Source organism: Uloborus diversus, chromosome 10 (genome assembly GCF_026930045.1).
Source record: "Uloborus diversus isolate 005 chromosome 10, Udiv.v.3.1, whole genome shotgun sequence".
NCBI lineage: Eukaryota > Metazoa > Arthropoda > Arachnida > Araneae > Uloboridae > Uloborus > Uloborus diversus.
In genome coordinates, this window is record NC_072740.1 from 120,379,817 (window position 1) to 120,404,790 (window position 24,974).

The following is a 24,974-nucleotide window of genomic DNA, read 5'->3' on the forward strand; positions in this document are numbered from 1 at the left end:
AATACTCTATCAATTTTAGTGAACCTCAATTTGGGCTAAATAATTACATCTAAAAAAAAAAAAGTGGAGCTTTAGACATTCGTTGAAATATTACTTTTGGCAAAACATTAACTATGACATCTTGTTATCTCATCAACCAACGAATAGTTATCTGAACTGGTAATTTTATATATGTCAATTTGATAACTATAAATGTTAATACTGTTTATGCAATAGAGAGTACACAGTAATGTTAATAGCTTCATATAGCACTTTGGAACATCATCGGAAACTTAGTTGTCATTTCCAAGCATTCAAAGATACTTTCAGAGTTTTTGAATCAGCTTCTGTTATTGATTATGCAATTAAAACCAAATTTTTAACAGTTTGTAATTAATGTTATTATTATAAATAGTTTTTAAATCGTGTATACAATACAATTAATTTATTAAAAAAAATACTTATTTTTAAACACTTGAAAACACAATAATTGAAAGTACATTGATTAATTTATGTGTTGTTGAAGTCATGTGTTCAAAGATTATTGCAAAATAGACATCTCAGATACTTATTTAATGTTATTCCAAAATTTTCATTCTTTCTTTCAAAAGTTTTACAAAAAACAGCTTGGACATTTATGCCGCCTTCCAATGTCTTTAGATAAGATTTCATATTATTAAAAAAAAAAAAAAACTTTAGTTTTCCAGAAATAAAATACAGAGCTAAAAAATTCCGAAAATCCATGCATAAGAAATTTTGGCAATTCAATTGTGATACCAAAATATTTTTTAAATATGATTAATTTTTGCTTCATCAAACATCAAACAAGCAAAATAAACAAGTAAAGCTCAAAAATAGAGTAATGTATGTCATAGTAGAATTTTAATAAATAAAACACTATCTGAATTAAACTTATTTAAAAAAAAAATAATAATGATAATAAGTTTTTCAAAAACTAAATAAATGAATACACATTTGAACCAAAAAGGGGGAAACTTATTAAAAATTGAAAACACATTCTGTAGTTCGGAATTAAATGGGAATTAAGAGCTGACTTAGTGAGAAAGATTAAAAATTGATACTTATAAAAACAAAAAAAAGTTCAGCATGATTTTAACACATTTTAGAAATTTAAAACTATTTATGGTGAGGAAAAATCATCTGAATAGGCAAAAATATATTTTTAAAACATTGTTAAAACACATATCACTTAACTTGTTTGATATCTACTGAACAAAAAGATAGTTTTCTTGAAAAATATTAAACACAGGAAAGTGTTACTTAAAAATGTTTATTTGAACAACTATTACAATTCAGAAATCAAAAAATAACTATAGTTAGTTCATTTTTGATTCATTTGCTGTATTTAGTTCACTTTTTCAAAATACTCCATTGCCTTTTTCGGATCAGGTTTTATGGTAGGCGAATCAGGTTTCCAATTAGCAGGACACACTGAAAAAAGAAAAAAAAAAGCAAATGATTCAGCTTAAATCAAGCATGAAAATAGTAAAGTTTATCCTTTTTTATAAGAAAAAAATAATTTTCAATTTTAAGAAATATTTCTAAATTAGGCTCTAGCTTGTCTAATCATATAAAATATATTAAGTCAGCTAGAATTCGTCAAAAGAAACCTTACATGTCAGATGACTTTATAGAAAGTTGGCATTATAAAGAGGTTTGACAGTTTCTTTTGCAACAAGCATAGCTTTGGAAAAGTCAACATGAGTTGCTACAGTTAAAATTTGCATGCATATGATATGCAGTTATTAGAAACTCTTTGTATGAATTGAAACAGAGATAACAGAGTTTATTTAGTCATACAACTATCTGCACTGAAGAAAAGGTTTAGCTTGTTCTAATTTCAAAATTGTGTACATAAGTTTCGCTTCAAACTAGTATTTTATTTACATATATTAGCTTCACTAAAATCCATTGCAGTACGCTTGAGGGGGGGGGGGGGAGGTCAAGTTAAATTTGGAAGGTCTGCATGATTTTGAAAAATATTGCGAACTTTTAAGAGTTGAAACTAATCATCAAATCAGCCAAACATTAAAAGATAGGATAAACCAAATGTACTTTAAATTGTATCTCAGAAACCTGCTGTTTCTTTTCTATAAGAATGTGAGACATAAAATACAAAGCAATGTACGAAAAACTAATACAAATAAATGAGGAATTTACATGGGAAAGAGAATAAATACTGCGGAAAAATTTAGGCGATAAAAATACTATTCAAAGCTATAAAATGTTTGTTGGTAACAAAGCACTCCAAATACATTTCATAAATAAGGTTGAATTCTATCAGCACATAATTTTCAAAAAAATGAATGCTTTGAGACACATACTATTTAGAAGAAGAAAGCAATTAGACACTTTTTTGAACTGAATCCCTTTCCCAGGTGAATGCCTCAATTATTGTTTCTCAAGTACATAGGTATTATAAAGAGGGATAAGAGTTGTACCTTCACCATGCTTTTCTACAAACTGAAATGCTTTTACTAAGCGCAGAGCTTCATCAACAGATCGACCAACAGGCAAATCATTTATGGTAATTTGTCGCACAATTCCTTGAGGATCAATGATGAACAAACCCCTGAAAATTCAAGTTATAATGCAATTTTCATAATTTTCAATGACATTGATATGAGCACATATAGTAAAAGATGAAGCATCTAAGTTCTAAACTCGTGACATATTTAATGCTCAAATTAAAAAAAAAATCAATGAAAGGTTTCCTTTACCTTAATGCTATACCAGAATCTAGTAAAACTCCATAATCTTTTGCAATTGATTTTGACAAATCTGAAAGAACTGGAATATTCATAGATCCCAAACCTCCATGCTAGATAAAAAAAAATGAAAGTACAGTTACGTAGTATCATTAAAAATATATTTAATTTAAAATTAGTTGCGACTCTTAAGATGCATAGTATTTGTAGTACAACACAAAGAAAGTAATATAACAGAAGGTAGTAGACACAATAATAGTATAGTTCTAGTTTATACAGATGTACATGCAAAACCTGACAAGTTTTTTACAATAAACATTAATGTTAGGGTACAATTAAAGTAATTTTTCATAATTAATCAACCTTTGAGAAACCTATGATACTTATATGACTGCCATATTAGATTTAGGCTGTTTTAGAAATAAATTGCAATAAACCTGACACATTTTTAACCTCTGTCAAGAAAAATCTATTCAGCACTTAAGTATGAAATTTAGGATTGCCTCAAAAGAGATAAGAGATTTTTCAATGGAAAAAATTACAGCTACAAATGTATATTTTAGAGGGAAAATACAAAAAATGCTTCCAAGTCTTCTGTAACAGGTTTTATTTCATATTTAAGTGTTTAGATAATTTTGATACTTTTCACCAGTTAGTAAAGCTTGTTGATTACATACAGACGTATAAATTAGCCCCATAGTCATTTTCAAGTTTAGAGCATGCTCTAGTTGCTACAGATTAAGTTATTTCTTGGGTTGTTATTGCTTTTGACTTGGAATTCAGAGAAAATCATGAGGGATGAAAGTTTGTTGTTGAAGGGGGGGGGGGGAGGTGCACTAGCAGAGCTACCAACATTTGAAAATCTGAATTGGTGAAAATAAGAAATAACAATGTAAAATTGTTGATTACTACATTCATGTGTTTTGAGGTTACAAGAAAACATTTTTTCAATGCAAAATAAGTGAGCTTATGGATAGAAAGACGCGTAACTCAAGACTCTTGTTTGTAGAAACGACAATTTTTTCCTAGCAGTTGGCAAGAAACTTCGGTTAAGACAACATAGTCAATGTAAACTTTGCTGAAAAACAAAGATCAAGCTCACCTATATGTAACTACAAGTATTTCTCAAAGTCAGGGAGGGGGAGGAGGTGAAAAGCTCTCTCCTGACCCCTAAAGGGATGGGTCTGACCTAAAGGCTTGATTGTGCTTGAACTATCATATCCTCACCTCAGAGCAACAGTAAGACATCTAATTCCAGGAATAACTGAGATGTCCTTTTGCTTTGAGGCAACGATATGCAGTTACTTGAACAGTGAATTTTTATTTTGATTCAGTTCATGAAATTAAGCAAATTGTGCACGGAAGGATCAGGGGGCTAACGATTCCTTATGATGTAAAATCTACGACATTTTGCATTTTTTCCCCTCACTGCTTTTTATACACATTTTCAAATTACTTTTCATGAATTCAGGCTTAAATAATTTAAATTACATTATTTTCTTAAAGAAATAAAGCATGTGACAATGAAAAATGGAAAGAATGAAAATGAACCCAACTGTAATTTGAAATTTATTGCAGTTGAGCAATTCACTTTTATACAGATGCATATTCTTTTTGACTTAACTTAGTGGTTAGCGTAGAATATAAATACTTTCATCTTGTGTTATACATGTGGCAGCAAATAACATTTTTTAAGACTCCTATTTTGCACAAAGTTTTCTTTTAATTATGAATGCCACAAAAATTATAAAAAGTGAGACTTATTTTGAAAAAATATAAATATAGTTTACAAGCTTGCTTAATGTTAGTTAACACTTTCTATTTTTATGAAGAAAATTACTCATAAAAATAATTTTTAATTTAACTTTTCAACCTTGGTGCAGTTAAAATGTGAGGAGTTTAAAAAAAAATCCCTTCTAAATAACAAAAACAGATTTAAATGAATAAATCAAAACAGTATTATCTCTTTTTAAATTTAACTTTTTTTCCCCTTCTCCCTACAGTTTAAGGGCTAAAATGCTTATACTAGGATAACAAGCAAGTCTTCAATGGTTTATGGATTCAAGTAAAACATGAGGTTAAGTTAAACTAAGCAACTCAAAAGATGAAAGATAAGGCGTAAGTATATTCATATTGTAAATCAATGAAGTTTAGAAATTATGAAAGGTTAAAGAGCAAACCAGAATCACAATATCACAAATTGCAAAAATACTACATATGAGGCAGTGAGAAGCAAAAGGATTTAAGTATCAAAATTTAAAAAATGGAAATAACCAGTACAAATGGTATGTGGACCTCTCTTATGTCTCGGGGATAGTACTAGTAACTCCAAACTGCAACTATAAATGTGTTTTACTCATAACTTCAAAACGTCCACTTTTATCCTTTTACTTCTCACTGCCAGACATACATATTTTGGGGAAACAAACAACAATTTTAACAATGTATGTGAGCTTTGGAATGCAAGAGTGATATAGCTTGATTAGGACTACTTATATCTCAAAGCTAAATTTTATACAACAATAAAGGGGAGTTTTTACTATCTCAAGCATGCACGAATAATATTTTTAATATTTTCTGCTACAACAACCACAGTTTCTTCTTTTTTTTTCCACGCACATAGTTTTGATTATGATGAAGAATTCTTGAAATGCTATTGCTTGGATTTTTTAATTTTATTTACTGTGATTTTGTATTGCTGTAAGAATATTATGCTCCATAATATTTCAATGAGAGGAGAAATACATTAATACACTCTTTCCCTTAGAAAATATTTCCTTCCTTCTCCTATAAAAATTATTTTGAAAGTGCTTCAACACCAATTGACTAGTAAGAAATTGAATAACACTTCTTTTCAAGTTGAAAGCAGGGAAATGTTATCAAACCAGTCTTAAACAACAATTTTACAACTTAGAAATGAAACGTTTTTTAAATCTTATTTGATAGAAATCAGAGTTGGCCGGATTGGACCCAATTGGGTTGGACCCAATGGGTTTTTTTGAAAAAACCCATTATTTAGCCCCCCTTTTTTTGAAATTTTCTGAGAAGTTTAAAAAACATTAATTAATTAAAATACTTTCACAATTTAAACTTCTTTTTTATTTGTTCTTCACCACAGGCAATGGACATAAAACACGAATTTTGAACTTTAATAGTATTTTTTAATTCTTAACGACATTAAAAAATACTTCAAAGATTTTACATAAATATATTTAACTTTTTTCTTTAACTGGTCAACAAATAACTCAAATGATCTTGACTAAGTCCTGACACAGCTGATTTTCTCAATATTTGTAAATTGTACAGAGGAAACTGCTCTAGCTAAAAGGCTTTCATGTGAATTATTTTCAGCAAACCAACACGCCACAAATCACGAATTAACAAAATATATTTTTTAGAAGTAACAGGTTTTACAAACGGTCAGAGAGAAAACAGAATAGGATGTACAGTATTTTTTTTATCTTACAAAAAAGTTTAATATTTCTTACTCTGTATACAGAAACAGAAAAACAGGCAACATAAAATTCAAAGAAATGTCTTGATTAAGCTGGAGTTCAGTAAACAATGATTTAAACTACTTGAGATTCCACAAGAATTTTTCCATTAGCTGCAGTAACTCCATGAGGAGACTCAAATTTTTCAAAGTCAATAAAGTTTTTGTTATTCATGGTGATATGTCTGGAAGCACCATTGTCAATGTGCGAACCATCTGAAAAGATCTCTGATGCATATGCTTCTTCATCAACTGACATCAGACCTAAAGTAGTTGCTGTACACAAATTTGCTCTTTCCTAAAATAAGGTTTCGGTGGCCTTCCATCAGCAATCCACTTGAGACACGTTTTGACCCAGTGGCCTTTTTGGTGACAATAGTTGCAATTGCTTGATTTTCCTTTGAAAGCATTGTTTATCTTTTCTATTTTTCACAACGAGAGCTTCTTGTTCACTTGAAACTTTTTCCCGACTTTTGAATTCCCTTTCACAGAACATAGTTCAGTAGTCAGTTTGTCTACAGTTATTTTATCTTCCCATAAAAGCAACCAACTGGACCTGAATGATATGAAATCATTAGGTAATATATATAAAATCTTGCAGTTCAGTAGCAACTCTGGTAATACAGCCTCATCTTTATAAGCAATCCAGAATTGAGCTCATTCCATAGATTTTTCAGCCTTGAAAGATGAGCGGCTATATCCTAGCTATCATTCCACTTGAACTGAAAACTGAATGCATAGATTATAGAGTTGATTTTCTGATGATGCTTCATATAACTTATGTAATTCTAACCGAATTTCTCAAGCATTTTCCAAACGCATTACCTTTTGAAGAGCTTCTTCTGTCATTGAATTAGTTAAGATGACCATGGCATTGTTATTGGCTTTTTGATAGTCCTTCATGTCAGAGTCGTACTTCATGTGAGCAATGGCATTTGCTTTCGCAGGCATATCTAGCAAGATTAAATCTCCTTGAACTATCTCCAATGCACCTTTATGACAATTCAAAATAAACTTAATTTTGTGCTTCCATACTTGCCAATCACACTCCCCAGTGAGAGGTTTTATTTGGACTTTAGCGATATCCATGTTTGGTAAATCCAAATCTTATTCCTAATGCATTGAAAAGAAACTCTTTGATTTTCACTACTTATCGCATTACGGAATGGAAAACGATATTGCACCCATAACCTGATATGTTTTTTAAATCTTATTTGATAGAAATTGAAGCATCATGAGCACTGTTACAGACAAAACACTCATATTTATTACTTAGATACATTACATGGTTGCTAGCACAATAAAAACTCAAAAAACATTCTCTCGCCTAGACTGTTGCCACTCGAGAAACACTAAATATTTTCTTTTAACGCAATTAATCGTTTTATAAACGAATCTTAACAAGTAACTCTTAGATGATATGATAGTAAGTGCAGTAGTTTTGGAATTACAGAACAAATAATTTGCTTTCTGACTAAAGTGCCCTTTCAGCATTTACAACTTATTCCACCTTGAAAGCTTTATAACAGTGAAAATAGATGCTAATGCTTTAAAACAAGCTCCTATGCCAAAGTGCATTATATTTATTCATTATAATAACTGACAAAAATAGCCAACATTTTATGAAAGGCAATGAAAAAAACTAACTACCAAACGGAATGACCTCGAGAGTCACAGATCTTGAGAAATTCTGGATTTAGGTCAATTTGCATTAGATATGAACCCAGATAAAGTGGTTCGACAGCATAGGCCCTAGTTTGACCGCCATGGGGGTCCAAAGTTGCTAGTTTAGCTCCAGGAAAAGCAATGGTTTTTCCTTCGAAAATAAACTCTTTTTGCCTTTTCTTCCTATTGCATTGCAATAACACCCAGCATAATGCATTCACAATTTTTATAAATTTCCAATCCCCCACATTGTACTAACAAGAGATGCGAAAGATGTTAGGAGAGCAAATACTGTGCCAAAGCTTCACATTTCAAAGAAAACAAAATTGCAGTTTTGGAGCCACACAAGCAAATATTTAGAGTCTCCTTACAGCTAATCTAGAACCAATGTACTTAAAATATTTTACCCGAGATCATATGGAGTACAAGTTGACCTAAATCCAGAATTGTATCGAGATTCATGACTCTCAAGTTTTTGTCGTTTGAACAAGACTGAGTTCCATAACGCCAGAATTGCAATGGAGTTTTCAGTGGAATTTGAAACTTTGACAAGCACTGTTAAAAAAAAGTGTAACCTTACTCCATAAAAGCAGCTTAGCTGCCTCCATAGCCAACTTAACTGGTGATAGAACTAGTATAACGCTCATATATTACACCAGTTTTATCAGTTATGTTACTGTATTGATATGGAGCAAAGGTCTCCACATAGGGGGTTACAGCGCAGACTGTGCTCTTACTTTGGGGTCGGTCTTTACAATTTTGGGGGGTGTGCCCACGCTTTTGGGGGGGTGGGTACCCCTGCTATGGAGGAAGCTAGCCGCCGGAATAACGTTACAAAGTGCAAAAAATTGCCACAGTATTTACAGAGTAAGGTTACATATTTTTTTACAGTGCAGTATTTGCCCTTCCAACACATTCGGCACCTCTCATCAGTGCCACATGGAGGGGGGGGGGGGCATTTACTGTAGTAAATGCATTCAGTTGGTTTATACTGCAATGTAATTGCAAGAAAAGGATAAAAAAAGTCTTTTCTGGACTCAACTAGCAACTTTGGACCCTCATTGTAGATGAATTAGGGCCTATGCAGTCAAACTGCTTTACCTGGGTTCATATCTAGTGCGAACTGTCCTAAATCCAGAATTTTGTCTGGATCTGTGACCCTCAAGTTTGTGCCTTTGGTAGTAAGAATTATAAGAAGAATTCATATCAAGATCAAAAACAATTTGTGTAGGGCCTGTTTTTATGATAAAATATGTAATGACAGACCTTTTAACAAAATACAAGAGAAAAAAAAACTAGTTAGAGGATATTTTGCTACTCAACAAAATATAAACCACACTTACTTTTCTAGGAGTATTTATCCATGCCAAATGACTGAAATGAGAATCTACAGAAGCTGCTATTAACTCGGTATTTAAAGCTTTAAACTCAGATGCTGCCTCGCTGAATGCAATAATTTCAGTAGGACAAACAAATGTGCTGAAAAACAAAACGAGATTTTAACAATAGGCAATCATGGACTACTTGTTTTATAATTTGTGAAATTCAATTTTCACAAAGCAAAAAATAAAATTTAAAAAAGGTAAGGGGCATAAATGATGTCACTTTTTTTTCAACAAATTTACCCCCCTTGCATCACAAAGTGTCACACTTTACCTTACTCACTCCCCTGGTCATGTGTCACTCTGTTTTCTGTGAACATATTCTTATAACAACTTGTATGAAGTTACTTTTCTTTCTACCCTCTCCATCAGTTTCACAACCGTCCTCAATCCGTTTGAGACCATGGTCACGTATGTGTGATCACTCGTTTCTCCCCTCAGAAGTCGTTGTATTGTGGGCGTGATTAACCTTTCTGTGCCATGCAGCCCATGATCACGCTTGTGTGATCTCAGTTTGGAATGATATATTTGAATTTTTAAATGACACTAGATGGTAGTTGAAGTGTCATTCAGTCATTCAACCAGAACCCAGAACTTCTAAGCTTAAATGTATTTGCTAGCATGTATTTTACTATTTCCAAATCTAGTTTTGTTAGGAGAGGTTGAAAGGAGTATGTCAGCATTGAGTAAGAATGCAATAATCTAACAATGTACAAGGAAACTAGAGACAAAAAAAAAAAAACATTTTGGAGGGTAGTTTTGAGTCTCAAGATTGCATGTCTTTCCAGACATACAAGCTTCTATTTTTGTGTCCTAACTTTAAATTTTAGGGCATCTGATGTAATTACTAATCAGTGACAACCCTGTACACAGTTTCAAAATTCAGTTTTAAATTATATCTAGCTCGTTGTGCTTGATCATATTTTAGTGGAATGGAAAATTTAAACATTTATTGGTTAAGGGTTTGAGTAAAAATTTCAGTTTTGAGTTTGCTGGATCCTATTGTGCATGGTTAGGATCAGTTTTATTTCAATCATCATGGATAAAAGAATGATCATATCTCTTCAGCCCCCCCCCCCCCCGTTTTGGAGAGAGTGAGAGATTTTAACCCTCTCCTGTCTTTCTGGATAATTCTTTCTTTATTTATTTCTAAACAACAAAGTGAGAACTTTTGCATTTAATCCTTATCAATGTTACAACTGAAGCTCATTCAACCAGAATCCCTGCTAAACTTAATGTATTTGCTAGCATGTACTTTACTATTTGAAAATCGAGTTTTTTTAAGAGAGGTTGAGAGCAGTAAGTCAGCATTGAGTAAGAATGCAATAATCTAGCAATTTACAAAGAAATGAGAGTAGAAAAAAAAACATTTTGGATGGTAGTTTTAAGTCTCAAGTTTGCATGTCTTGCCAGACACACGAGCTTCTGCTTTTGTGTCCTAACTTAACATTTTAGGGCATCTGATGCGCTTAGCTAATCAGTGACAACCCTGTACACAGTTTCGAAATTTAGTTTTAAATTATATAGTTGTCCTTTAAACATCATCCACACGAGTAAATTAATTGTACAATAATCAATATTAGTTGAAATCTGAAATTATTGTGCACTTTCTCAGGAAAAAAGTGGAGGTTTCCATTCCTAATTTGTAGCGTCTATGAATTCTAAAGACATATGTTGCATTAAAATAAGAAATGATAGCGTAACGCTCGAGTGAAAAAAAGGAACATAAATGTCTTTTAAAAAATACTCACAAATCTAAAGGATAAAAGAACAGCACAACATATTTCCCTCTATAATCTGAAAGTTTTATCTCTTTAAAGCTTCCATTTATAACTGCTGTACCTTTGAAGTCTGGAGCAGGTTTTGTAACTTCAGCAGTAAAGGCTGGAACTCCTACAAAGTATAATTAATAGTTAGAAATGTAAGAAAATTGTTGACTATCACACAACATAAAGAAATGAATACAAAACTTATATTAAGTACATTTTAGCTTTAAAAAAGAAGGAAAGAAAATACTTTTATTTTGAGTATTTTAACTGCTCTTTTCAAATATTAAACATTACTTTTAAAAACAAAGATTTTTTTTTCTTTAATCTGCAGCACTGATTATTCTTCTTGATGAAGATAACTGGAAATTCCATTAAAAATTTGAATAATCAATGCTACATCTCATATCATTATATAACTTACTCAAAATGGAACATAGTTCAAAAATAGTTTATAGATATAGCCTTAGAGGCAGTGGTGCAGTCCTGGAAACAATAGTGATTGAATGCTTACAGATATGAACATCATTTAATGAATGCAAAAATGTAGGGAGGCGGGAGTGATGAATGACACTAGTGGAAAAAAAAAGTAGGGAGCACACCATCCTCCTTCGACTACATCAATGCCCAAAAGGAAACTACAATTCGTAAATGAACAGTAAATTTTTAAGGATTTTGTATTTGAAAAAAATTAACATGTTTTTTCGGGGGGGGGGGGGAGGGCATAAACTGCAAAAACTTCGTGTAAGTAATCGAGATTTATTGATTCAATAAAAAAAAAAAACACATTTGAATCGAGTTAATGAAAAATTAGATTTTAAACAATGGTAATGATTTCCTTCTAAAGAACTAGGGCCTTTCCTTCTGGCTAATTTTACAAATGTTTTTTCTTTTCATTCCCTACATCTCAATTGCTAGCTTTTTTTTTAATATTTTCATCTGATAAGGAGAGGAAGTTACAATTAACAAACTCCAAATATGTATGTGGGGGGTAAAAGCTTGAAAACTACACAAACTGTTTTTGTTGCAGTTTCAGTTTCTGTTGGTTAGTGGTTAAAAGGTTTGCAGATCATTTCGAAAAAAATGTGTTTGATATAAATAGTTCTTTTATTTCTTAATTTAATTTTATGTCCAAAAATAGATCTTTACACTTAAAATAACCAGAGGTGGTGATTGGGAATGAAAAGTGTGGAGTGGGGGAGAGATAACCAAAAGCCATCGGATTTAAAAGCGGCAGCAAAAACTTAAAGAAAAATAAAAGAGAAAAAAAAGTACAAAATTTTGCTAAGGCTGGTTTTGAGAGCATATGAGTGGCAACTGATGCACATCTAACAGCTTAACTCATGTTTTTCTTAAGATTTTGTTAAATTATGTACGTATACAACAACTTTCCCTGAAGAAATACTTCGACATGAATTAGACTCGCATAATTTACCCTAAAGTAGTTTGAGATGTTACAAACATTTGGTAATAATTTCATTAAGCAAGTATGGCTTGTTTAAGTAAATCAATTGATTTACTAATATCTAGAGAATGAATACATAAGCTAAAAGTTACTGCTTGTGCTAAATAATGTTTCGTAAATAGCTATACAAAATAAAACAGATAATATAATTATGATCTGAAAATTTTGACACTTTCTAGTTTTGATTCCTGAATTGGAAAATGAAATAAATAAATGAACCATAAAAAGTGCAGGGGTGGTTGCATCTGTTTGTAATTTGAATTACACACCTCTTCCATGTAACATGTTGCATTATTAGCGTAAAACATCCCTCTGGCTCAAAAGCAAGCAAATTTTATAACAAAACCTTGCAATCACCTGGCATAAACACTGCTATGTTCTCAGTTTCAGACTCTCGGCAAAAGCGCGTCTTTCCTATGGGATTGGACTGTCAATGTGGCCCCATTTGCCTGAGTCATTTTGGGCATCTAAAACTGGTAAACTGTAAACACGGTAGGCAAGGGGGGGCTTCGGGGTGCAATGCAATGCTCCTCCCCCTTGCCTCCTCAAATCGCCGCCCCTGAAAATAATTATCATATTGTCTAGATTTTATATTAATTGGAAAATGCGAACAAAATCCCCCCTCCCCCTAGAAGAATTTCTACCAACATTCCAAAAGAGCAGCATGGAGGGCCGTAACTAATGAAGAAAAATGTAAAAAGCATTTTAAATAAAGGAAAGTCGATTATAAATTTGCCATTTGAATAGTTGCTATTTTTGTTCAAGTGTGAACAAATAAAAATCAACTATTTTTAGGCTCTCCCATAATGTGGAGATTAAAATTTAACTTTTGATTATTCTTTGTTACTGAACGTCTAATTATTTGAGTAAAAATGACAACAACACATATAAAGTACAAATAAAGTAGTATAAAAGAGTTAAAAATTAATACTCTTTTATACTAACTTTATTTGTACTTTATACACGTGGTTGTCATTTTTACTCATTCCATAGTACAAAGTTTTCGACTGCTTTTTTACAGTCTAATTATTTGTTTGAAACCTTAGAGACATTAGCTTTTATTTTTAATTTATAATTGAAAGTTTCAATAATGTTGTATTTAATTTAATTGGGACCTAAAATTTAGATTTAACCAGGGCTTACGCTTGGGTGCCGGATTGCATGAGTCCCCCGACTTTCTAAAATCTGACTCAATAAAAAAACTTTCGGGGGGCTGTTCCAACTGATCTACATTAGCAGACATACATTAAAAAGATTGCAAAATTTCTTATCAAGGATTTTTCTATTTTTCAAATATCTTTTAAGAAAATAGCCAATACAAATGGAATGTCTTCTGATAATTTTCAACCGTGATCTTATTATGAATGAACAGAAAAATTTAGAAATTTAACTCCAAAGAAATGAGAATAAAAGACAGAGAATAGCTTTATTGTTCACTGTGGTGTGTAATGGAGAGGAATCTTCTATGAGTGGACACCAACAACCAGCTCAAAAATTTAACTTTTCTGCCAGAATTGTTGCAAAAGATTGGGTAAGGTTGTTTCGGTGAGGAGATAATACTAGAGCCTCCTTTCTCACGGCAATTGAGGACCACAGTATGCTCCTTTTCTCCCACAGCATTTTAGTGTTCCCGGGGCTATCATACTGGAGGGATTACTAGAAACCTTTTTATTTCAAAATGTAATTTGTTGATTGTTTTCTTAGGCATGATATATTAATCTGCATTGTGCATAGTTCTCGCAAGCAAAAGGTTATTTCTTCTGCAACATTTTTGGTTTTTCCTACCAAAAATAAAATTTTCAGATTTACACCCAGAACAACACAGTTTTCATCAAATTAGTTAGCCAAGCAGGGGGTGAAGGGGGTCTGTCAGGAAGATTGAAATTTTTAGCCATATTTCGGAATTGAAGATTTTGCTCCTTAGCTCTTCGACATGGTATCCTCTGCACGAGAAAAAAGACAAAAAGACACTAAACACAAGTGATTTTAATTTAAAAAAAAGACAAGAGAATAAAGGGTTTAATGGTTGATGACATATAATGTAGAGTGAAGTATTGTTTATACATTTTTGAAGGGACTGTATGAAAAAAAAATGTATAAATAAAAAAAGTATAATAGTTAAGCATTAATCTGTATTGGACTTTGCCAGGATACATTTAAAAAATGCATAAATGATTAAAATGTATTAAATAGAAACATATAAACAGTGCTTTACTGTAATACTAATGGATACAAGATACATTTATAGCAACTGTGAAACCTCCAAAAACAGCACAAGTCAATTCAAAAAATAAATAAAATACCAATTTTTGATTGAATATAGATTTCCCAAAAAATTTACACTAAAATAATTTTGATTCAAATATGTACCTGTCGAAAGTCTTTTACATTGAAGTAGGCTTCCATTGATGTAGCAACTTCGGGCTACACCATAAGTCTGCAAAGAGGAAAAACATCTTTAAGCTATCATTCTCTTTTTTGTTCAATCACACAAGCTTAGAATATGGACATAAAATAAACACACTTTTAAAAATTATGAAAAACAAGATTATTTTCTATGTTTTTTGCAGAAATGATGCTAGGAAAAGTAAATTTATCTTAACCCTCTTGCAGTTGGATAGTCCAAGAATTACATGTTATTTGGATGAGATATCTCGTCATAAACTGCAAGATGGTTAAAGCAAAAGTGTTGTTACCATAATCAAAAACCTTTTCTGCTTTGTATATGCTGATTGGGTTGCATAAGCATTACTATTTCTCTTTGATTCTGATTATTTTAATTTCACCACTAAAAGTGTTAGACAAAGAAAAACTATTGATCTAAAAAAAACCCTTCGAAATTTGTGCTTTCAAAAATCATGGTACGATAGAGAGATTAAAAAAAAAAAAAAAGAGAAAAACTTCACATATTTCATCAATGTATACACGATTTTTCATTTTCTGAATTAGAAAAAACGAAGAACTTTGATTAGCACCAGAATGTTCTTTAAAAAAAATGAATATGCATATTAACAACTTTTCTACCATTCAAATTTCTATACCGTACACCACTAGCACCGTATTCAGATTTCATTTGGGGGGGGGGGGGGGCAACCAACCTCACGTATATAGAACTATTACATAAGGATTGTTAACAATGTTGAAACCAAGGTGTCTTGTGGTGGAGGAGTTCACACCAAAAGCCCCCTTATTGCGCCACTGCTGTACAGTCGGGTGGGCCAGAAAAGGGTATATTTTTGATAAGGGACTTCTAATGCAACCAGCAACAGGCTCTAGGTCCAGCTAGGTTGGTCCAAGTCAGTTTATTAGATCAATGACCAGCTTAAAGCTATCCATCCTCTTGCTCATTCTTCCAGTAAGCTATTCCAAAAGACCAAAACCCCACTAAAGAAGTAATTTCTCCCCATTACCAGATTAGTCTGAGATTTGAATAGCTTAAAACAATGACACATTATCCTGCTTTACGTGCAAAAATTTGTGCATTATTATTATCTCTTGTTTTCCATACGTCCCCTTACTAGTCTAGTAGCCCTTCTTTAAACCCTTTTAATAAAGAAATATCCATAAGGAGATCAAAACTGAACAGCATACTCCAAATGAATTTTTACCAAACTCTTATACAAAGGCAGAAGAGAACCTTCTTAGATTTGTTTGAAATAGATCTATTGATAAACCCACGCATTCTGTTGGCTTTGTTACTAGCAATGCTGCACTGATGACTAAACTTAATGATATGTTATAACTTAACTAAAATATTTAATAAATTTTGATTTATTAGACATTTTGTCGAAGTCTTTTTTTTTTGCAATCTTTATGTGAACAACAAAAAACTCAATCTTTAGGGTAAAAAAAAATGAAGATTGATTTATAGAGTATTAATGAAGGAAAATATAGTTTAACAAATAATAAGAAATTTGGATGTTGGTTACAAATTGTTGAAAACGAAACTGAGCATTTTGAGGCCCTAGCAAAGGTTGTTTATGTGTTGTGTGTTCACCAAAAATACCTGAGAGTTTTTATGTGACAACTGGGAAAAGGGGGAGTGTTATTTTTGAACGCCTAATGCTTCTTTAATATTCATAATTTTATACGTAACTACGTTAATCACTTTTGATAAACATATGAGACTCAGATACTTTCTCCAGTCAAAATATGTTTTTTCAATTTATGTTATCATTTATCTTACTTTTTTTCCCAAAATTATCAAGCTGACACCTGGTCACACTTTTAGGCCCACCCTTTAGTTTAAGTTAAAAAAAAAAATCTATATTCTTGAAAACCTTATACTATTAAACAGCTTGATTATCAAGGAAAAGTCACAGCAGGATTAAGCTTTTATGAAAATGCAGAAGAGCATTTAACAAAAAAAGTTTACTTGGGGTCAAAATGACCCCTCCCATAATTCTAGTATTAACCAACATTAGTGATTGAAAAGTTCTGCATTTTTGACATGAAGATCAAGATCACCCCTTTCTGTATTGCGCTGGCAATACATATTAAATACTTCTGATCAATTTCAAGAGCCTTCATAACTCAGATTTCTCCCATTAAAACCTTACAAAGTTTTTTTCTATTTTTACTTCCTTTTCCAAAAAAGGAAGTATTGTATTCGCGAAAAAATTTTCACTCAAAATTCGGCCTTTATTTCCATTTTGCTCACCCCCGAATGAATGTTGAGTTTTTATCGACCCAACCACACACATGTGGATATATGCCGAGAAAAAAAAGACACCTGAAATATCCATTTTGACGACCCCCGAGTTAATTACAACGAATTTTCTCGTGATGTCCATATGTATGTGCGTATGTGTGTATGTATCTTGCATAACTCAAAAACGGTATGTCCTAGAAAGTTGAAATTTGGCACATGGACTCCTAGTGGGGTCTAGTTGTGCACCTTCTCTTTTGGTTGCATTCGGATGTTCCTAAGGGGGTCTTTTGCCCCTTTTTGTGGGGAAATCATTGTTAATTTCGATGTAAACTCAAGTGGTGTTATAATTTGTCGGACACCTGGCGATATATCGCCAGTCTTTTGGTCGTCAAGTTTTGTCCTCAACTTGGCGACAAATTTGGCGATTTTTTTTTTTTAAAATTTGGTTTCACTTTGTCCACTGTTGGTGATATTTAGAGAGTAAACAATTGAATCACAATAAAATTGCCAAAAATGTGGAAATGACATTAAATTGGAGTAAAAGGAAGTCATGTGATGCACACATCAGCTCGTTTATTTTTAGCAGTAGCACTTGAACACAGGATTCATTGACCAGACACCTTACAAAGTTAATACAGTGAAATCCTGTTACAACAAACCTCAAGGGATCATAATCTTTTCATTATAACGGAACTCAAGTGATGTAATGGCTATTAAATTGGGGCTGAAAATGTCTTGTTCGTTGAAATCAAATTTTACTGTGGTAATTTTTCGAAACCATTTAAAGCTTTCTCAATGATTCTGGAAAATGCCATTTATGTCATACTCATACTGTTGGGAAGATTTTGAAACTGCTTAGTTGCAGAATGGTATGGACAAGAGATGGATTGTATAACATTGATCATGAATGCCATAACTGAGTCATTTATTTAACTTCAAACTTAGTTCCAAGGAGCTTGTTTAAAATAATGTAATTTCTTCTATCATTATTAAGTTTTGAAACATCAAACTAATAACAGTTGATTAACTAGTCAAAGGATTTGATTTCTTCCTCTTCAATAATATATATGTGACAAATAAGACATTTTACCCCATTTAAAACTAAAAAAAATTGCAAAAGTTTTCTTTCAAAAAATTCCCACTTTTTTTTACATATTTCTTTGATTTATCTATTATTTATGATTCAAATTAAACATTTAGTATACAGTGGCAGCCACTCACATGTTCTAAACAGATTTGATTCCATAAAGCGGCAAATTCAATAAAGCCGTACTTTGTCCTGTTTTGGACAATTTTATTCATTGAAGCAGTTGATTCAATTAACTGGTATCCACTGTATTTGCATAAAAAATTGAGACATTGACATTGAAAAGGAGGTAAGTGAAAAAATAGTCGAAATTCTTTTTTCTTTTTTCACTGAAACGATTCTATGTTCCAAGGCATTGAAAAAGAGGTAAGTTTCTATCACCTCTCGATTAGTTTTGAGTGATGTCACAGCTGGTGGTAAGAGACAGGTCCAGATTACCCAATAGGCCACCCTAGGCCCTGGCCGAGGGGCGCAAGCCGAAAAGGGCGCACATCATAGTGAAAAAAAAAATTAATGATTAGCTTGCTGAAAAAAAAATGTGGCGCTCTAGTGCTATATATGAAGAAGCAAAGTTCAACTAGAATAGATTGCAACTAGCCCATTAGGCAGAAAAAAAAAGGAAAAGGAGGATAGGGAAGGGGCATAATGATCGAGTCAAGTTCCTTTTCTGGTCAAAGCAGATAATTTTCAATATCTTTGATTTGAACAATAATTTCTTTAAAATATAATTTTGCCCAGGGGTGCACTGGGTCTTCCAAGAGGGCGTCAACCTTGGCTCCAGAAGGGTGCACAGGTTCAAGCACACCAAAAAAAAAAAGAAACAATGATGTATAATGATGTAAGTTATCGGGGTTTGCTTCCGACATATTTTTTTTTTCTACTCAAAATTTCACTGCGAAGATCACATCAAAGTAGATGAAAATGCATGGGATGCCCCAAAATATGTTTTAAATAGAAGAAAAATTAAAATAAAGCGACAAAGAGGGATTCATAACATTGTAAGGTAGAGACACCAGCAGTTCTAAATTTTTCTAAGGTAAAAAAATGGATGGAAAACAAAAGTGCATCAAGAAATTCAAGAGCCTGTATACTTAAATTTAAATAAAAAGGAAAAAAATTATATAAGATATCACTTTTAAATATCACCTCAGGCCAAAGCGTCAAAAGTTTTTCTTTTTTTTTGGGGGGGGGGGGAGGGGGGCTAAAAGTTTGTTTTTCAAACAGACAAAATTTTGAAAACTCCATTATGGAAAAACTAAAACAGTTAAATGTTTTTGGAAAAGAAAAAGTGGGTCAGGATGTTGTACAACGTATTTTTAAAAATAAAAAAAAAAGATTATGGACAAAACAAAATAAGGAGAGGGAGGAGTTTTCTAAGTCTTATCCCAATCTTTTTACATCACCAAAGCAGTGGCGGATCTAGCCGATCATTTTGGGAGGGGCCATCCAAAATTTTTGAACAAACTCTCGAGAAACATTATTAAAATGAATGATTCTAAAGGGAGAGTGAGGGTGTTTGGAGCCCCCCCCCCCCTTCCTTAATATTTTACCTTAGACGTTCTAAAAATCTAATTTTAAGCTACTTTTGCACATATTAGAGAAAGCGATGGAGGATTTGTAAGCTCTCCCTCCGAAAAATTTCAAAATTAAAGCCATAAATACGCAAATTTAGGCTCTCTTTGGTCTCGTGAGCAATAGGTGACTCTGAGGACAACAGCATTTAGAGAACGTCCAAGTGTCTAAAGTTGGAATCTAGATTTGATGCAAACGAAGGAGTAAAATTTTGGAAATAATAGTTCTTTTTTGAGGAGAGAGATATAATTTCTCTCCCAATTAAGGCTTAAATTTCTTTTAATGTAAAAAACATGTGTTAAATTTTATTATTTTCTCATAACATTTTCGATCTTTTTTTTCTTAAAAAAAAATCCTACAATCACAAGGCTTTGGGAGGGGCCATGGCCCCCATGGCCCCCTCTAGATCCGCCCCTGCACCAAAGGTAGCCTAAAACTACATTTTTATAACTTAAATAGAAAAATTTCAGAGGAGATTCCATGATCCCTCTACCACTATCATCTTCAGAGATTATCTGAACTTGTTTTTTTTATGAAACATCAATTTCAAAAAGTTTCCGAGTGAGACTCAACAAACCACATCCCTTCTCGCAACGTCATCAAAGACAACTGTGCATTTAGGACTTAAATATCCAAAATTTTTGGGGGCGGGGGCCTAAACACTAATTCTCTCCCTAACACCATCAAAGAAAGCAAACGATTTCGTTTATAGCACCTCAACCGTAAACATTTGTGAAGGAGTGCCCCCCCCCCCCCCCCCGCTCCATTCCCAACATTTTGAAGATGATCTAAAATTTCAAACATTTTCCAAAGGAGATTCCCCAAACCCTATCCAGTCACCCGGCATTATAGGTACTACAAATACATATTTAGAGTTTTCATTTTGGATTTTTTTTTAGGGGAAAGATCTCTAAAACTCACCACCTTCACATTGTATCAGATAGTCTAAAATTTGTTTTTAGGACCTCAAATTTGAAAACTTTCCGTGAGAGTGACCCTGATTTCAGTCCTCCTCTTACTTATTGAAAATCGTCCAAGATGTTGTTTTTAGGACCTCAAATTTGAAATTCTTTCCTGAGAGCGTACCCGATTGCAGCCCTTCTCCAACATTATTAAAATCGTCCAAATCCAAAATTTTGTTTTTACCACTTCAATTTCAAAACAACTACGGAAGAGAGTTACCAAACCCTATTCCTTCTTGTAATGTCAGCAGAGATGGTTTCCAACTGCATATTTAAGTTTTCAATTTTGAAACCTTTCTGGGGGAGAACAGTTAAACCCCATCTATGTTCCAAAGTCATAAAAGATGTCCTGCAATTATTTGGCTTTCAGTTTAAAAAAGTTTCCTCACGTCACAAAAAAAGTCGAGTCACCAATCGCTCTGCATCCTTAAAAAAAAACACACCGTTCCCCAGCACCATTAGTAAAAGATTGTCGAAAATTTCATTTTAAAAACTAATTTCTACGGGGGAAGGGTTCCCGAACTCATCCCTTTTTTTAACATCATCAAAGATAACATACAATTATGTATATTGGACTTCAGCTGCGAAAATTTTCCCGGGCGAGTGCCGAATGCCATTACTTCCTCTTAAATAGCTTTAGATGGCCTAAAATTGCATTTCTACTGCTTCAATTTCAAAAAATTCCCTGGGGAGGACCCCCAAACCACCAACTTTTGAACATCATCAAAGGAAAAACAAAGAAAAAAACCCATCCCTCACCAGAGGGGGGGGGGGGGGGATATGATTTTGATCGAGTTCAGATGTGTCAGGTGGGGCTTAATCTCTAAGTTTGGCCTAGGGCTTAATAGATGTTAATCTGGTCCTGGTAATAGAATGACCGTATAAATTTTGTTTTTTGCTTCTCCTGGAAAATTTCAGTTTTGACACTACCTCCTTTTCAATGTCAATGCCTCAATTTCTTACACTATTACATTGAAATCAGGGTAAGGTCACCAGTAAGACAGCCATCTGGTAAAATCAGATTGAATTTTATGAGCCATTTGATACTCACAAGGCAGTGGTGGAAATTTATGAACAGCCACCACAAGGTCAGCTGATGTTTTATGTTCATTTGAAATTAGTAAGGCTTTAGTTCTAAATTTAAAGATCTTTTGCGTATTTGGAAGAGAAAAACGAAATTTCGTCTATTGCTTATCCTGTCTGTTACTGGGTATCATCAGATTTTTCTGTGTCTGTTACTGGAAGTCGGACTTTTTTCCGTAACTGAACAAATAAAAACAGAATTAACTAACTCAAAGAATCAAGAAGCAGCCAAATGTTAGATGAGATGTATTTAATGAGAGAAAAATTGTTTAAAAAGTCTAAATTCATTAAAAGGCTTAGAAAATTGAGTTAAACTTGAGAGTCATGTCTCCATATATCCGGTCTGCTGTTACCCTATATAACAGTTCATACAAATAGAGTAAATATTGCACTTAAATAAAACTTGAATGGAGGCTTTTATTTGTATTCATACCACTAAGATTTCCAATTTTAGTTTTAAACACTTGAAGACAGAACCTATTGAACAGACGAACCTATATTCCGGGTTGAAATTTGAGGTAGGAATAAATTGCATATTGCAGAAAATAAGAACAATATTAGTATAAATGCAAGGCTCGAAATTAACAGTGATCCACTGATCCAAGACCACAAAAATATCCAACGGATAAGCAGAATAGAAATTTTAGTGATCCATTTTTTTTCTCCTATTTTTTTTTTTTTTTAAAGGTTTAAGCAACATCATTTTTTAAAACTGTTGAGGGGAAATTTACACCTTTATTTACATTATTTAAGTTTTCTTTGCAAGAAACGATAGAGTAAGAAATTTCTACATTCAGGAACAGAAAGATGTTTGTAGTTTCCTACTCTTCCCCAGTCACTAAGACATGTCTAACTTGCTAAAGGATTCCATTTGACATGTTAAATTTTGTTTAATATGTTTTTGTGTTTTCTCTTTTAATTTTGCATGATTTAAAACCAAGACAAAAGAATGAAACACTAAACGTGTGAATAGACCAGTGAAATTTTGTACTTGCTGGTCCATTGAACCAGTGACTTATTTTTCTAAATTTCAATCCCTGTTAATTTTACATTATAGGTTCAATTTAAGGCATGCCGAAGCAGAAGAACTCCTTAGTGAAGATAAGGTGAATGATTGGGAATGATGGTACATTGTGTAGGAAGAGGGGTCGGCCCGGCCCGCATGAACTCGAGGCCAGGGCCCAACTATGATAGGGCCCTGGCCCTATCATAGTTGGGAACCCCTAGTTAGTTACCTAGTTAGGAACCCCCCTCACCGCTTGGAGAAGTCTTCAATTAGAATTTGTTGATGTTTGTATTAGAATTTAAATGCACCGTATCCCGACACAAAATATGAATTTCTGGCATCTTATTCTACAAAAACTGCATATTTTAAATGTTTAAAAAGTTAGTTTCAGTACACATTAAAAATCGCACATAACACCTAACAAACAAGTAAAACGAAAAGAAGAAATTATTGTACATTTTAGTGAACAAAAGAAATAAAGATTCGCTAAGAGATAAAAAATTAATTACTCACGTTGCGAAGTGCACTCCGTACTATATTAAGCATAATTTATTACTCGAAATGAACTGGAAGAGATAAAAAAGATATGCAAAATACTCCGGTCAACTATTCACATAGGGTTAGATCCCGTCTGTAAGAGACTGCTATGTCTTTAGCATTGTTGTAAAGGGTCTTTAGCAACGTACGGGCGGGATCTAACCGCTCGTGGTGGACGAAGCTCATGGTGCTGTTATACTACATTCGACTCCATTGCGTTGCAAAAGGTATTATGAGGTATTGACCGTATTTTCCTCCTCTTCTGTGAAAGGTATGTTCGAATAGAGCAGCCGGTCAGCCGGTTTGACCAGAGATCTGGAAAATAACCAAGAAGGCGTTTAAAATAGTTTACCGGATAGCAGATTCTGGCCCGTGATCAGGATTTTTTTGAGGGAGGGTTTTTAATGTTACTTTTGTCTTTGCCCGCATTGTCATTAACACAAAACAACGAGTCAAATCATTCATTATTTCTGTTTATTGGCCACACAATCTCGGACATACGCACAAAACCCTCGGTTTTAAGCTATATTACCAATACGAGTATGATATTTATATGCCTGTAATGACTGTTATCACCCCCCGCCCCTCATTCCAGATCGCAAATTCTGGCTGCGTTAGAGACCACAATGTTTTCGTTTTACAGTTTGTTTCGAATCAAGTCAACTGTTCCCTATTCAGTTGTTCTTCAAAGAGAATTTAAAATTCTAAATAAATTATTTTTATGTAATATATTAGGTACAACAGGCTTTATATTGTGAAATAATGCTTAATAAACTGAACATTGATTCAAGCGCAAATTATACTTACGCAAACTTAAGCATCGTTTTAGCTGTAACATTTTTCCCTTTGTCAAATGCAAGATTCATCACAAACTCTAAGATGCAATATTTTTGCAGTGAATGCTTAGTTTTGATTTCAGTCGGTGAAGGAGAAACAATCAACTCTACGCAAACATATAACATATTAAAGTTCATTTAAGTGTGTAATGTACGTTTTCATCATTTTGCATTTTATTATAATTTTCCCAGTTGGAGAGGTTTAACCTGTGTGCCTTTTTTTTTTTTCCGCCCTTAAACCTATGCGACCTTTGGGTGTTTTTTGCGCCCTTGATCCTGAGTACCTTCGTCTTTTTTTTTTTTTCTTATTACGCGCTCAAACCTGAACGCCATCGGTTTTTCTGTGCCCTAAACCTGTGCACTTTTTTTTTTTTTGTACTCTTGAACCTTTTTATTTCATTTGTGGCCTCAAACGTGTGCGCTTTCGTTTTTTTTTTTTTTTTTTTTTTTTTTGTGCCCTCGAACCTGTGCGCCGTTGTTTCTTCTTGCGCCCTCACCCCTTCGATATTTTTATTGCACTTTTAAACCTGTGCTGTCTTTTTTTTCTTCACCCTTAAATCCGAGCTCTTTCGGTTTTTCTTTTTCTGGTTTGACTTAGTTCGCGCATTTTTGCTAAAGGTCAAGCATACGTAGCTTTAAACCGAGTTAGGTCCCTAGAGGGACTAATAATCAGTAATTTAGACCACCGCAAGTTACTTAATAATCCTCACGATATAAACTCTCTCAATGAAATGACAAGATTGCGAAATTTAACGTCTTAT

At 33.1% G+C, this 24,974-nt stretch overlaps 1 protein-coding gene across 1 annotated transcript; it reads right to left on the reverse strand.

The window, feature by feature from the left end:
* Positions 1-487: 487 nt before the first annotated feature.
* Positions 488-23,523, reverse strand: LOC129231833 (peroxiredoxin-2-like). Its single transcript, XM_054866213.1, has 7 exons — positions 23,354-23,523; positions 14,850-14,916; positions 11,000-11,141; positions 9,210-9,345; positions 2,721-2,821; positions 2,442-2,572; positions 488-1,431 (listed from the first exon to the last, which is right to left on the reverse strand). Exons 1-7 carry the CDS (start codon positions 23,384-23,386, stop codon positions 1,346-1,348), a joined length of 696 nt encoding a protein of 231 aa, XP_054722188.1. The 5' UTR covers positions 23,387-23,523; the 3' UTR covers positions 488-1,345.
* Between the last annotated feature and the right edge of the window lie 1,451 nt (positions 23,524-24,974).

Excerpts from the sequence above, each read along its gene's own strand:
- LOC129231833 (XM_054866213.1), bottom strand. The coding sequence starts at position 23,386 with ATGCTTAATATAGTACGGAGTGCACTTCGCAAC. Across the intron at positions 9,346-10,999 it reads TTCTTTTATCCTTTAGATTT|CACATTTGTTTGTCCTACTG; the intron begins GTGAGTATTTTT and ends TTTGTTTTTCAG. Across the intron at positions 1,432-2,441 it reads TGTAGAAAAGCATGGTGAAG|TGTGTCCTGCTAATTGGAAA; the intron begins GTACAACTCTTA and ends TTCTTTTTTCAG.